This window comes from Pezoporus flaviventris, unplaced genomic scaffold, assembly GCF_033815535.1.
Source record: "Pezoporus flaviventris isolate CSIRO_AGI_PZ_B2104156 unplaced genomic scaffold, CSIRO_AGI_Pfla_v1 ptg000285l, whole genome shotgun sequence".
NCBI classification, from domain to species: domain Eukaryota; kingdom Metazoa; phylum Chordata; class Aves; order Psittaciformes; family Psittacidae; genus Pezoporus; species Pezoporus flaviventris.
This window is the reverse complement of record NW_026892832.1, coordinates 709,152-723,474: the sequence shown is the minus strand read 5'-3', so window position 1 is coordinate 723,474 and position 14,323 is coordinate 709,152. Positions and strand designations below refer to the sequence as shown.

General features: G+C 39.8%; 1 protein-coding gene across 5 annotated transcripts in view; it reads left to right on the top strand.

The window, feature by feature from the left end:
• EPB41L4A (erythrocyte membrane protein band 4.1 like 4A) overlaps nt 1–14,323 on the top strand; it is a 123,686-nt gene that overhangs the window by 62,811 nt on the left and 46,552 nt on the right. For all 5 annotated transcript variants that reach the window (XM_061443085.1, XM_061443084.1, XM_061443083.1 and 2 more), the window contains exons 7-9: nt 1,286–1,373; nt 3,996–4,084; nt 4,422–4,485. In XM_061443085.1, coding sequence (XP_061299069.1) covers nt 1,286–1,373; nt 3,996–4,084; nt 4,422–4,485 — 241 coding nt within the window. The remainder of the gene's footprint in view (nt 1–1,285; nt 1,374–3,995; nt 4,085–4,421; nt 4,486–14,323) is intronic.

The window sequence follows — 14,323 nt, the reverse complement described above, 5'->3', positions numbered from 1 at the left end:
AAGCAGCCCACCTCAAGATAGGCGAGCATTTTAAATACCTATACTGTTACATTCATGCTAGCACACTATTTCAGTGTTCATGTTAGATATGTTTTCTGTCTTGCCAGGCATAGCAAGAATTTGGGAAAACCTGGAAAGGAGCTTCTAGGCTGGGGACAAAGAGTGAGAATGAGCATATTGCAGGACTTTTCCAGGTCTTGAGTCAAAATGCTGAGCTCTGCTTCACATCTCAGATTTGAAAGGTAGCAAATGCAGTGGTTTCCCTAAGAGAGCAGTCACAGGGTGAAGCAGGAAATGCATCCTTTTTGAGTTAACATTTTCACAAGATGTGTTGTACTTTCTCAATAACAGTTCAGTAACTTTCACAGAAGTATTAAAAAAGAATGAAGATGAATAAGTAGCTTCACATATTTCAGGCTTGAAACAGTGTTTTGCTCTTGTACCAATGGGAGTTATTAAGGAAAGAATAATTTAAATTCTGAGGATGAGTCTGTTGTCGACTTTGTATTTATTTGATCATTTTGTTCTTTTTGAAAATCAGTCCTTTGTCACTGATGTCAAATATGCTCCTAATAGCATGGGGTTTTTCCCCACCGGTTTTCTGCTCTTGTTTCCAACCAGCATGCTGCTGATGGTAGTTTTAATCTGGTGAATTGATATTTGCTGATAGGAAGGCAAGCTGGATCTTTGACACTGGTAGTGTCATGAGACGGACTCCAAACTTTGTTTTCACCGTAGCAGACTTGATTATTACTAGTTTGTGTGGCTTTCTATAGACAAGATTTTATGAAGAAAGGAATATTTTTTCTGAAGTCATGAACTCTGCTTTCAGAAACTGCTGTGGGGAAATAGTACCCCAGTCAGTCATTCTATTCCTGCTTTATTAATTATCATATATAGTTACTGAGAAAAAAGTTATTTTGCATATTCAAACCTAAAAAATGGAATGTCTGGAGTGTGTTTGTGACAGTAGGGAAAATATTAGCCACTGTAGTAGGCATGCATTGTATATATGATAGCATATATCTGTGACAGGATCTTACAGGAGAAAGTTTAGTAGAAAGAAAAATAGAAAGTTTATAGAAAATTTGTTCCTACGGTCCAGTCTCACTTGGAGCAAGCAGAAGTATAAGCCGAAAGTATCCTTTCAGCTGAAAGTACAATGACAGTCTAAACAAATGGAAGGAAGGATTGCATACATGTCCAGGATACTGTATCTGTTAATGTGATCTATTTTAATATGTTGACTGGAAGTGCTAATTTCTTAACAGAATTTTGTTTACAGGGGTCAAGTTCCTGCTGAGGCAGAATTGAACTTCTTAGGGGTGGCCAAGTGCCTGGAAATGTATGGAGTGGATCTCCATCCTGTTTATGTAAGTATTTTTTAAATATTTCAAGTTTGGTAACAATGAAAAAAATTTCTTTTAATAAAGTGGGGGACAGTATTTATGTAGTTTACTTGCCACAGAATAACTTGAGAGGAAGCACTGTATTTAACAAATGCAAAAGAATTCATGTTTACAGACTGAGGGGATTGGGTCATTCTACCTACAGAAGCCTGTTGTGTTTTAGATGAAAAGCTGTGATTGTATAATAACTGTAAAAGACAATCAGTTAAACTTTGGAAAAAAACAGTTTAGATAAATAAGAAGCAATGACTGCAAGTATCAGGGGACATGAGAAAGGGGAATAGTCTTTGGCTTTGACACAAGAATTTCCACATTTATTTTGTGTAAATAACAGCAAGTGTGTCCTGAAACCTTTTCGATACCATTGTGAAAACTAGGGTGGGGTAGCAGCAGCATGTTGGGCTTTTTTTAATAGTTACTGTGAAGGTTTTGCTAAAGATGAGAATATGTTTCCAGCTTTTCTTCTGCTGTATCGTGCAGCACTGCAAGTTGTCTGTAATGCCTCAGCAAAACCCTCCACTTCTTTTGTAAAACAGCATGTATGATGGGATAGGATCCAATCCATCACCTGGAGGCTACCAGCTCCTGGTGGAAACAATCCTGTCTTGTTTGAATAACTGCGCTTGTGGCAGTTTTTTTTTGAACAGAAGAAAAAAGCCGAAGTTCAGATGGAGAATTGTAATATAGATCACTGAGTTAGATGTCAGTACTCTGTAAAATTATTTGAAAGAAAATAGAGAAATCAAGATACTAACAGAAGATTAAGTATGTATTTCCTGCTGAAAATTGTGTAGCCCACAATATGATGTTTTTTTTTAATTCACCCTATAGCTTAATTGTATTCATATCCCATTTAACCCTCCCACCCATAGAAAGCTGGGGGAGTTACTGGAACAAGACTGAACATGATCCAACACAATCTGTTAAATTAGTAGAGCCTGGAATTGCTTTTGCTATGCAATAAGATCACTGCTCTGGGTAGTGAGGGGATGAGTTGTAATATGCCCAAGTCTAACCCATGAATATTATTGTTTCTATTAATACTGCAACAGCAACATAAGCCCTCATTTGAGACACATGAAGAGATGTAATTCTTTTCCTTGCTTGGTCATTTTAAAAGTAAAGCTGCCTTTAGCAGTTAGTTCACTGAGGAGCACAGGAAGAGCTTGCCAGGTGTGCTATGAGCTTTCTCACATCAGTGACTACATCAGTAGTCACACAGAAGGACACTTTTCTACAGTCAGTCCATCTCACAGTTGATATTCTTTGTGGTTCATCCTCTCCCGGTTTAGAGCTTGCAGCACTCTTTGTCATTGCCTCAAATAGGCAGATGAACAAGCTTTTGCAACTGACATTCTTCTAAACTCATGCTGTAAGGTTTGCACTCTTTCAAGTGTAGGGCACATCTGATTTTTGTTACTGACCATAAACGGGGGAAATGGGGGCCTTCTGCCACTAGCACAGGGGTATTCACCCTGTTCTCTCCTGACATGGTTTGCAATTTGAATACTGATCCCAAGAATGGTTTCTTATGGAGATGATGTGTGCAGCTGTTCTTTGCATGTTGTTACCCATTCTGAAAAAAAAATGCTCTTTCTCAGAGGACTTACTTCACTTGGTAGCAGTATGCAGGTGATAATTTTTTAGGAGGGAGAAGGCAACTGTGAGGTTATATTATGGTAGAATAGGTCAGAAAATCAGTATTCACCTTCATCTGAAAATTAAATGTCTGTTGCATTCATGTCTGAATAAAGAGTTCAGTTTCTGAGTTTTGGCCATTTGCCAAATATCCCAATGTATTTCCTTTTTAAAACTTAAGTCTTTTTTTGCTTTTCACCATGGCACATGGAGTCTCACAGTCTTTCCCTCACTGCCATTCTTTCTTGCCTCTTTGCCTCCATGCTTACAAGTTCTCATGTAGGAATGTTTGTCAGTAAAGCAAGTGCTATATTCCCATTTGCACGCAGAAACAGTATGTTCAAGTCAGTCACCTACCCCTCTGTTCTGCTCTGGTGAGTCCTGCATTCGTCTCTGGTGCCCCTAATGCTAAGGAGTTGTGGAGCTGTTGGAGCAAGTCCAGAGAAGGCCATGAAGAAGCCCTGAGGATTGGAGCACCTCTGCTCTGGAGAGAGGCTGGCAGAGCTGGACTTGTTCAGTCTGGAGAAGAGAAGGCTCTGGGGACACCTTAGAGCAGCTTCTAGCGCCTAAATGGGCTGGCAAGAAATCTGGAGAGGGACTCTTTATGGGGGTATGTAGTGACAGGACAAGGGGAATGGCTTTAAGCTGACAGAGGCTAGGTTTAGATTAGGCATTAGGAAGAAGTTGCCAGGTTGCTCAGGGAAATTGTGTCTGCCCCATCCCTGGCAGTTTCCAAGGCCAGGTTGGACAGGGCTTGGACTTGGACAGCCTGGTCTAGTGGAAGGTGTCCCTGCCCATGGCAGGGGGTTTGGAACTAGGTGGTCTTTAAGGTCCCTTCCGACTCAAACCAGTCTATGATTTTATGGTCCGGCTGACTTCTCACTAGACCTCACTGCTTCAGTGGTACAGCTTGCAACTGTATGAGTGACATACATTTTTATTTTCTAGGGTGAAAACAAATCTGAATATTTTTTAGGATTAACACCCATAGGTGTTGTTGTCTACAAGAATAAAAAACAAGTAGGAAAATATTTCTGGTATGTATAATTTAAAAACGATAACGATGTTATATGGAAATGTATGATGTGTGGTATAAATTTGAAAGGTTAATTGTATCAATAGAAAAAAGTATACTTGGAATTCCAAATATTTGTCTGGATTATACAATTTTTTATTTCTTTGATAATCCAGGTATTGAAAAAAATAGTTCACCTTTACCGTACTTCGGTTAAAATGTTTTTCTGTTGTTATGTGGTGCATACCTGAAAAAAAAAATTTACCTGTGAATTATTTTTTTGTCTCTGTTTGTAAATATATGCAACTTTATTATTCATGAAATTAAAAACTCACAAAGTTCTGTCTGTCTTTTTACAGGCCTAGAATTACAAAAGTTCACTTCAAGGAAACACAGTTTGAGCTTAGAGTCCTTGGAAAAGATGTAAGTTTTTCTTTAAGCCTGAAAGAAAAACACAATCTCAGGTCTGATGAAGTGGGAATTTTTGTGTGTTTGTCAAAGCCTAATGTATTTTACGAAAATTTACTGCAAGAAACCATCAAAGTGTCGTTAATGTTATTGATAGTTACTGTAAGACTATTACCTTATCCTCAAATGTATGTTCCTGATGGTGCTTGCAGAAAGGGGAGGAAAATTTTCTGTTCATGTTATGTAGCGGGTGTAGAGAACTTCAGCAAAGCAGAAGGAAGTAGGAATTTTATAACAAACCATTATAGTTTTATATTTTGCTCTGTAAATTAGAGTAGCCTGCTTCTGCAGTCTCTTGTTTATGATCTCAAATAGTGCTTTTAAACTAGCCTACATCTATAGGGAATGCTTATCTTCACCAAAATATGGATGGAGGAAAACTTACAAAGCTGTTAGGCACAAGTAGTTTTGTAGGTTGGAAACAAAAGCAGCCAAAAAATGTATCTTGAAACTCATTTGTCAGAGTTTTAACTTCATTGTGCTGTTAAGACCATTTGAGAGAAAACAATGTTGGTTCCAGTGGAGCAAGGATAGCAGTTTGGTAGCAAGAGTAGAGGTTTTAAGATACTTATCACCTATGAAGCATGTGGGGTAGGGGAAGGAGAAGGAGGGTGTCGAGGACGTAGGGAAAATGGTAAGTATCGTAGAACAAACAGTTGCAGTCAGCCTGGGATTTTTGGTATGTGGTTGAGTTATGTGATTAGTTTGCTGAGTTGTTGAAAATACTTTGTAGGTCTCTTTGGAATATCGGGATTGAAAATTATCTATGTATCTTCATTCATCTGTGTATTAGTTGTCTCACCCATGATTTTTCCATGAGGCCATTTGGTACATTCATTATATTCTGGGAAATATAAGCATACTCCTGACTGGTTGTCTTGCTTCTGTCTTGGACAGCATCTCTTGTGCCTCTGCAGATATATTGTCAAGTTTTGGTTTTGTTATTCCAAGTGTTTTTTTTTCTATTTGGTGTGGTAATCTTTGGGAAGTTTGTTCATTATGGTGTATTTGTTGAAAGTGGAGAGTTGTTTGAAGGCTGAGTGAAGGCTGGGAAAACTTTTCTCAATGTTTCTTGTGAAGGGTGAATGCCTGTTCAGGTATAGACAAGTCTGAGTTTGACTTAGAATCAACTGCATTGAAGTGATGTTTTAGTTTCTGTTTGATGCTACATATGTGTAGTTTTTGTTTGAACCATGTGCAATTGCAAAGTTTTCACATCCGGAGCAGAAAATGTGGAAACTTTGCAAAATGTGCTTAAGTTGAGACTGTGAATGTTGATGTCCGTTGAACGCTTACTATTGTGATCATAAGGCATATGCTTTGACAGCACTTGTTAATTTCAAGTCTCAACAGGTACTTTTAGGAAATTGTTCAAGAGAACAGTAAACAACAAGGGTGTACTGTCATTAAAATCTTCTTTGCAACTAATACTCATTTGAAATTTTTCTACAGTGCTTCATATCCTAACAAGATCAGGGAAGGCCAAAATGACCCAGAAAGATTTTTCTCTCTTCCCCCTTTTTTAAACATTCTGTGGTATCACTTTGAACAAAATTATGTATTAGCATAAGTAAACACTAGCCTTAATCCCTAGATTAAAGCTGTCATAATAATTTATGCTGTTCTGCACCCAGAGGAGGAAAAGCTCATCAGTGTCTTTACATGACTGTATGTTCAAATGCTCCTTGAAAACTTAATTCACAGATTTCTTTTATTCCTCTCTTGTTTTTTGTTTTTGTTTTTGTTTTTAATGAATGCTATCACTTAGTCCTTCTGTGTGGACATGAGGTTGCAGTTTAGAGAGTAAATGTGCTAGTTTTACTTCATCCTGCCTCCTAGGATATCAATTTATGGCACAGGGAATTAATACTTGCCTTGTTTCACATATGTGTTCCATGTCTGGAACATATTAGGTGTTTCCAGTTAGTTGGAAAGAATGCTAGCAAGGATTATTGAAGATAAGAAGTAATGGAGACTTTACCCTGCCGTAGTTTTATGGCATATAGCAGAGGAGTTAACATCATGTAATAAGAAGAGCAGATTATTTCTGAGTATATCGAGTGCTTTGTGTGAATAACATTTCCCATATTGTAGTGAAAATGCTGTGCAGGCTGAATTTTTGTTTATATTTCCACACACTACCTATGTTTATTCACACTGACAGGCACCTTTCAAGGGTAAACCTGCTCATCAAGGGAAAGCTGTGCTTTTATTAGTGATGAAGTGTTGCTCTTTCCCTGTGTGGGATAGGGTTACTTGTGGTAACTTCTTTGTTGTCCCTTTCAATAAATTTGACTGAGATTTTTTTTTTTCCCCAACCTACCAAAAGAATTTTAATGTGTACTTCCCACTAAAGGGAGTTGGACATCCTGATCTTCTTGACAGATGGCAGACATGGCAGGCTAAATGTACAAGTCTGTGTCCTTAAGCTGCCTAAAATATACACTGTGGGGTGCCTGTGTCAGACATACCTATGACAGCTGAGTTTGTTGTTTACATCATTTTGCTTTTTATAAACTTGATTTACTGAGGAGAAGATATTTATGCCTACTGTCTACTAATCAAGTAAGGTACTTCACCTTTCCTGTGTTGCAGTGTAATCTTTATACTTCATACCTCTTCCATGAGAACATTTCCTGTATATTTAATTTTCTGTTTTTCCTGTGTACCTGTTGCTGTTGTGTGCAAGCATGACCATCCTTCACTACTTTGCCTGTATTACATGTTTTATCTTTCACTCCTTTGCTTGTATTATGTGTTTTCCCCTAAGGCTATTGCTATTCCCCTTCATAAATAAAATACTGCCCTTGAGATACGGCCATCTGTGAATTATCCCAAGATGTGAGACTAATGACCTGGACCAGCTGGCAGAAACTCTTTTTCAGTGGTGTTAATCATTGAATTCGTATTTCACTGTCCCTGGAGTAGTCCCATGCTGTGAATTTAGTTCGGCTTTTCATAAAACCTCTTAAGTATCAGAGTGAAATTAGGAACTCTTCCTCTGTGAGAACTGCACAGAAGGATTCCCTGAGCACAACAACCAATTGCAAAGAATTTTTGAAGGTAAGTATACTTCTGTGCAGTTTCCTTTAAGACCACAGAGAGATTCATCTGATGCCTTTGTACAGTTCCTAGTAGCAGGAAATGATCCAGCAATGCAGGTGGCTGCCAAAGTCACTGCCACCCCACAGCAAAATACAGCATAGTCACAGAGGATGCATGATGTGGACATGGATAATTGTAATCAGAGAGGTGCACAGCACACCTCCCAAGCTTTCCCCATGTGAGGACCAAGGATTGCTTTCTAGACATCTCTGTCAACTGAGGACATGAAACAAAATAAGAGAAAAATGTGCTTTGATAGATTGTGTAGGTTGGGAATTTAAATGTAATAATATAAAAGAGATAATGTGGAGATTTTTTGCCTGTTGGTACCAAGTATTTCTGTGATCTTCTTCACAACCCCATACTGTTTTTTGTAACAGTGCCATTTACTTTGGTTGCACTGTGTCTGAACATGCAAGTGAATGATTTCCCTCCTTCGCAGAGTTCATGCAAAACCTCTGTACTACTTACTTTTCATCTTTCTCTTTCACCAAGCCACAAAGTGGTGAATGTGCAAAACACTTGCTTTTGTAACCTTTATGTTATAAGAGACAGGTCATTTTGAAGTCTGAAATTTTTGGTTTGAGGGATTTTGAAATTTGGGTTCTTTCAAGTCAGAGCAAACCCCCAAACTGTGCACTTAAGAATGATTTACACATTTTCAAGACATGCCTTCCTCAGTAGTTTTGCTTAGTCAGATGAAGAGGCCCAGTTCAGCTGAATTCAGAAAGTGAAGTTAGTAAAGACTGTTTTCAGGAGCCCTACCAACCACTGATGCATGCTAGAGGAATTTCAGGGCAATTCCAAGGCACATAATGCTTGCCATTCTGGTGGCTGAAACTTGTCTAGGTAGAAGATTTTTGTGTTCTTTTAAACAGTCTTGGGAAGCCCTGTAAATATGCTTTATTTTTTTAACCTGCTTTTTGTGTCACAAGTATGAAAAGTAATGACAGGGTAGTTCAACTGTACTCCTTGCTCTGTCACACACTATATTGCATCTTAAATTAACAAGTTCTAGGCAGAAATTTTTTATTTGATTTTTTTCCTCTCACAGTTTATTGGGAAGCTTGAACAGGGTTTGAAAAGATGTTCTTCCTATTCTAAAGTGCAATTTAACTTAGATTTCAGTTCCAGGAAAGAAGAACATTTTGATCTTTAATATAATTTAAGAATTACAAATTACTTTCGTGTAATCTACATTTGTATCCCCTTCAGCTAGAGTGGCAGTGGAGGGTGGAGGTGAGCAAGCACTGTTAATAGATCATGTAGTATGGTTTAGGCTTGTTTTGGTTGGTTGGGGGTTTTCTTGGCTTTTCTTAACCACTTGCTGTGCCATCTTAGAAGGATTCTAAGATTGGTTCAAAGCTTGATAGCAAAATCATCAGTAATGAATATTTTTGAAGGAGAACTAAGATTAAAATTGCTGCATAAACTTAAACCCATTGCCACTGAGGTGTTATTGTCAGGTTTGGGTTTGTTTTGGTAAGTTTTTCATTAAGTTTTAATTGGTATAATATGAGGGTGAGATATGTTTGCTTCAGTATTGTCATGCTTTATGCAGACTGGCACAGCATTATTACTTTTAATTCCTGGCTTTTATAATGTTCTAAAAGATTGACCTAGTATAACCAGTAATAACACATTGTTAACCGATAATAATACATAGAAGCTATGATTGCTTAATGCTAAGCATTGTTGACCTAGTATAACCAATAATAATACATATAAGCTATGATTGGTATGTATTATGTAAATATATAAAGACAGAATATTTCCTATTAGGGTGGACAATTGATAGTATCCGGGTATGTGCCAAACCCAGGAAAGAATAATGTTGGGAAGCAGTAGCTTCAGAGCTACTGTTAATACTTCTGTTACATGTACTTGCACGTATATTACATGTACACGCAGAGTGCTCTGCAGTGGAGCAAGGTCCCTCCTTATGTTAATATTCAGTGTGATTATGAAGAGTGGCATGTGGGCTGGCAAGATTCATGCTGTGGTTTTAGGTCTGGGTTTTTCTGTTCCTTCATTTTCTGAGCCTGGATTGGTTGGAACCAATATATGTCTTATCATAAATTGTAGCAGCTCAAGCCTGCCCTAATCACAGGTTTTCAGAATGTTTTTGATCTGTGGACTGGCGCAGCGCTCCACAGAACAGATCTAAATCTGGTGTCAGTGTCCCTCTTATCTCTGGAGTAATCCATGAACTTCACACACAAGGGATCTTCTGGCCCTCAGCGAGAAGAACTTTCAAGTGTGTGGCTGTTCTTTCAGGCAGACTGGAGTTTGCTCTGCCTGGGCGCTGAGCTAGCTGTGTGCAGAGCAGCTCTGATCTTGAAAGCTGTGTAGTCATGCTGGCGTGGCAGAGCAAGCTGGAAGCTGATTGTGAAATGCAGTGTGGGCACTCCTGAACTAGTATGTCAGCTCTCGCAGTTCCAGAGGCATTTTGTGGTTAGGTAGAGCAGTGACCCCTCTGACTTGTCTCCTTTGAAGGCATTAGTAACATGCTTTCAAACTTTCAGTCAAGTGTTGAGGAGGGGCATTATGGTGGAGCACTCTACTAGTTACCCACTGTTAGTGGCAATCTCAAAGGCCATGCCAGATGAGGCTTCTTGCTGCTTTGAGAGGCAGCATGGGCTGTGACTGCATGTTTGGGTGACTGTCTATTTCTAAACTCATATTACAGTCAAGATATCTGCATCACCTGTGCCAGTCTCTCTCCTCACATGGGTAAAAATGGTGGTGAGGCTGTGGCAGTATGAGCTTTACCTTGTTTTCAAGAATCCAGGTTGTGCTTTTAAAGCATTTTAAATGAGAGGAATATTTATGTTTGTCCTCACAGTTTTTTGATGTCTTGCTGTCCTGGTTTCAGCAGTAGCAGTCATTTTTCTCCTTTTTAGTAGCTGGTGCAGTGCTGTGGTTTTGACTTTCGGCCTGGGAACAACGCTGATAACACCTGTGTTTTCAGTTGTTGCTCAGTAATGTTTACTCTGACCAAGGACTTTCTGAGTCTCATGCTCTGCCAGGGAGGAGGGGAAGCCAGGAGGAAGCAGAGAGAGGACACCTAACCCAAACTAGCCAAAGAGGTATTCCGTACCACAGCATGTCATGCAGTCATAAAACTGGGGGCAGTTACCTGAAAGGGCTAGATCACTGCTCGGGTCGGGCTGGGTATCAGTTGGCAGGTGGTGAGCAGTTGTATTCTCTTCCCTAGTTATTTCCCTTATTATTCTTGGTTGTAGCAGTAGTGTTTTTGTGTTATACCTTAGTTACTGAACTGTTCTTATCTCAACCCATGGGAGTTACATTCTTTCGATTCTCCTCGCCATTCCTCTGGGAGTGGGAGGAGGAAGGAGGTGGAAGTGAGTGAATGGCTGCATGGTACTGAGTTACCGGCTGGGTTTAAACCACGACAGTTCTTTTTGGCACCCAAAGTGGGGCACGAAGGGTTGAGATAACGAAAGATCTGACCGAAGTGTGTCTAATTGTGGTAAGCATTCATTGTTTTGGATTAGTATTCACTCGTCACAATGATGATTTATTGGCTGTCAGAGTTGTTGCTCTTTATCTCACAGTTTCAGCATGTTGTACCTTACTTACAGACGGTTTTTGCTGTCTTAGTGTTTATCAGCTTGGGGACTTGAGCTAAGGTTCTTGTTTCATTGTACTTTATGGTAATGACTTGTAATACAATAGATTTACTGATCATGAAACTGATCTGGCTTGCGTTTCCAGTTGGTCACCACTTCTGTACTTTGGGAGGTATATAATAGAAGTGTATAGCACATCTTTTTTCCCCTCCTGGGGTGGTCAGCCTAGGAGAGAGATTTCCACACACCCTAGTGACAAGTAAAGCAGCTACTCAAAGTCTGACTACAACAGATAACTCAGCTACTCCAACTCCAAGCACAGCAGCTACACCAACCTCAGTGACAAGTACTGCAGCTACTCAAACTCTGACCGCAGCAGACAGCACAGCTACTCCAGCTCTAAGTACAGCAGTTACACCAGCCGCAGTGGCAAGTGCAGCAGCACCGTTTGAGAGTTCTGAAGGTTTTGAATGGCCTTTGGGTACCCTTGGGACCTGCCTGCTGATTGTGATGGAGATCACCATGTTGGCACACATACAGACTGTGTTTTACCCATGACTATTTTGTCCAATCTCGAAAGCTAAGCAGAGTCGTTTTTGGGTCTTGTCTAGGATTAGACAACAATATGAAAGGACCAAGATATTTTCCCTGAGGCTGGACAGTCATGAATGGCAGGGTGTGTGGGACAGTATGGGCAAGTACTTAGTTCACTGAGCCCCTCCAGTGCTTTGGAAACACTGGAGATGGAAGGCAGCTGTATGGAGTCCCCAGCGACAAGTTGCAGAAACTGCTGAAGGGGAGGGTGAATTATTTTGAGCCTGATGGGCCCATGACACCTCAGGCCATCAGAGCAGAGATGCAAGATAGAGATGGACTAGTGATTGAGGGGTGGACTTAACAATGGACACTATTGCCCAGGTTACTCACGAGTGTGAAACATGCTGCAGTTAAGCAAGCTAAACGGTTAAAGCCTCTTTGGTATGGAGGACGACGGCTGAAGTACAAATATGGGGAGGCCTGGCAGATTGACTACATCACACTCTCTCTCCTGCTCTGAAAGACTGTTACAAGAGATGGAGCACAACATCATGGACCAGATGGACTCAACAACTTTATAGGGATTGGTCCATGCACTAAAGAATGGTATCTCTGTGTGTGTGTATGTATATATATGAGGTAAGAGTGATAGTATATTGAAAATGTGGGATCTGAGCATGATGTGAATGGTATGGAATAAGGGGTGGATACTGTCCTGGGTTCAGCAGCAGCAGTCATTTTTCTCCTTCTTAGTAGCTGGTGCAGTGCTGTGGTTTTGACTTTCAGACTGGGAACAGTGCTGATAACACCAATGTTTTTAGTTGTTGATCAGTAATGTTTACTCTGACCAAGGACTTTCTGAGTCTCATGCTCTGCCAGGGAGGAGGGGAAGCTGGGAGGAAGCAGAGACAGGACACCTGATGCAAACTAGCCATAGAGATATTCCATACCACAGCACATCATGCCCAGCGTATAAACTGGGGGCTGTTACCCAAAAGGGCTAGATCACTGCTTGGGTCGGGCTGGGTATCAATTGGTGGGTGGTAAGCAGTTCTATTCTCTTCCCTAGTTATTTCCTTTATCATTATTATTATTGGTGGTAGCAGTAGTGGTTTTGTGTTATACCTTAGTTACTGGACTGTTCTTATCTCAACCCGTGGGAGTTACATTCTTCTGATTCTCCTCGCCATCCCTCTGGAAGCAGGGGAAGTGAGTGAATGGCTGCGTGGTACTGAGTTACTGGCTGGGCTTAAACCACGGCACTTGCCTTTTTCAGGATTATGAAAAGGTAGTCAAACAGCTCAAGAACTGGATACTGCTTCAAGAGTTATGACTGTCCTTCTGCAGCCTCTGGCATGTTCTCCTGCTTTCTCCTTTGCTGATTCTAGTCACAGATGTGATCAAAATTCACCATACAAAACTTAAGTATTTTTCTGCTTGTTTGGTAAGCACAACTTTTTGATTAGAATATATAATTGCCAAAGCTGGTTCCATGGTGAGGGGAGACCTTCAGTGTGCAGGCAATCTGGTTCACAGTGCCTTGTCTTTAGTACACTGGATGCTCTGAAAGCCGCAGGATGAGTAGCCAGGAGCAGCTTGTGAGGCACCAAACAGCACTGAACGTGTTTGGAACTGTCAGTTCCTATATATCATTAGTAAAAGTGCAATAGATCTTTGTGGTTTTGGTTCAGATGTATGAGAATAATAAGAAAATAATAAGGTAACTCTTCCTGTCTGTAAGAAATTACAATTGTTCAAGATGCTAAAAATGTTGCCTTTTATTTCAAACAAGTGCCATGGTGTTAACAGGTAAGGTTGTCCTTGCTTTACCTGTAGAAATCAATTTATTCTCCTGGGAAGAAATGCTGTACCTGGAAGATATTACTGCCTTCGGTACTGCTTATTTTATATATATGCATTTACAAATTGTAAGGGTAATCACAGTGCTCTTGCAAGCCTTAGTCTTAAAAAGTAAATGGAGGAAGTCCTAAACCTAGAGGTATAGTGTGCAGTGTCATATTGGAACTAGTTTCAGTAAGCTATTGAATTTTTCACTAAAGAAGTGAAAAATGATAAAAAAATTACAAATTGTCTTCTTTGTTGCTGAGAGACCTTGGAGATGAATGTCCTAGGCTTTCTTTCTCCCCTTTTAGAAAAATTTAACTGTTCTATTTGAATTATTCCAAGCATCCATTCTGAAGCAATAGTTTTCAGACATGCTTTTCCTTCAGATTTAAATAAATAAACCTCAGTGTGTTATCAAAAAACTTGTTGGCCCATCCCCTGATTTTTTGTCTGTTGTTTATTTTCCAGATATGAATTCCATAACTTGTTGATAAGTTGGATCTATAGGCATATGCTGTATTTTCCTGGGTGCCTTTGATTGCTGTGTACCAAGTATAGATGTTTAAGCACTTTCATGAAAAATTTTTTGTTAACCGGCTGAGATGAGCTTTCTTCTGCCTTAGAAAATAATGCCTTCAAATGATGGAATCAGTAATGTTTGCTGGTCAGATCTTTCAAGCATATGGCAATGCCCATATACTGTCCCTCTTTTC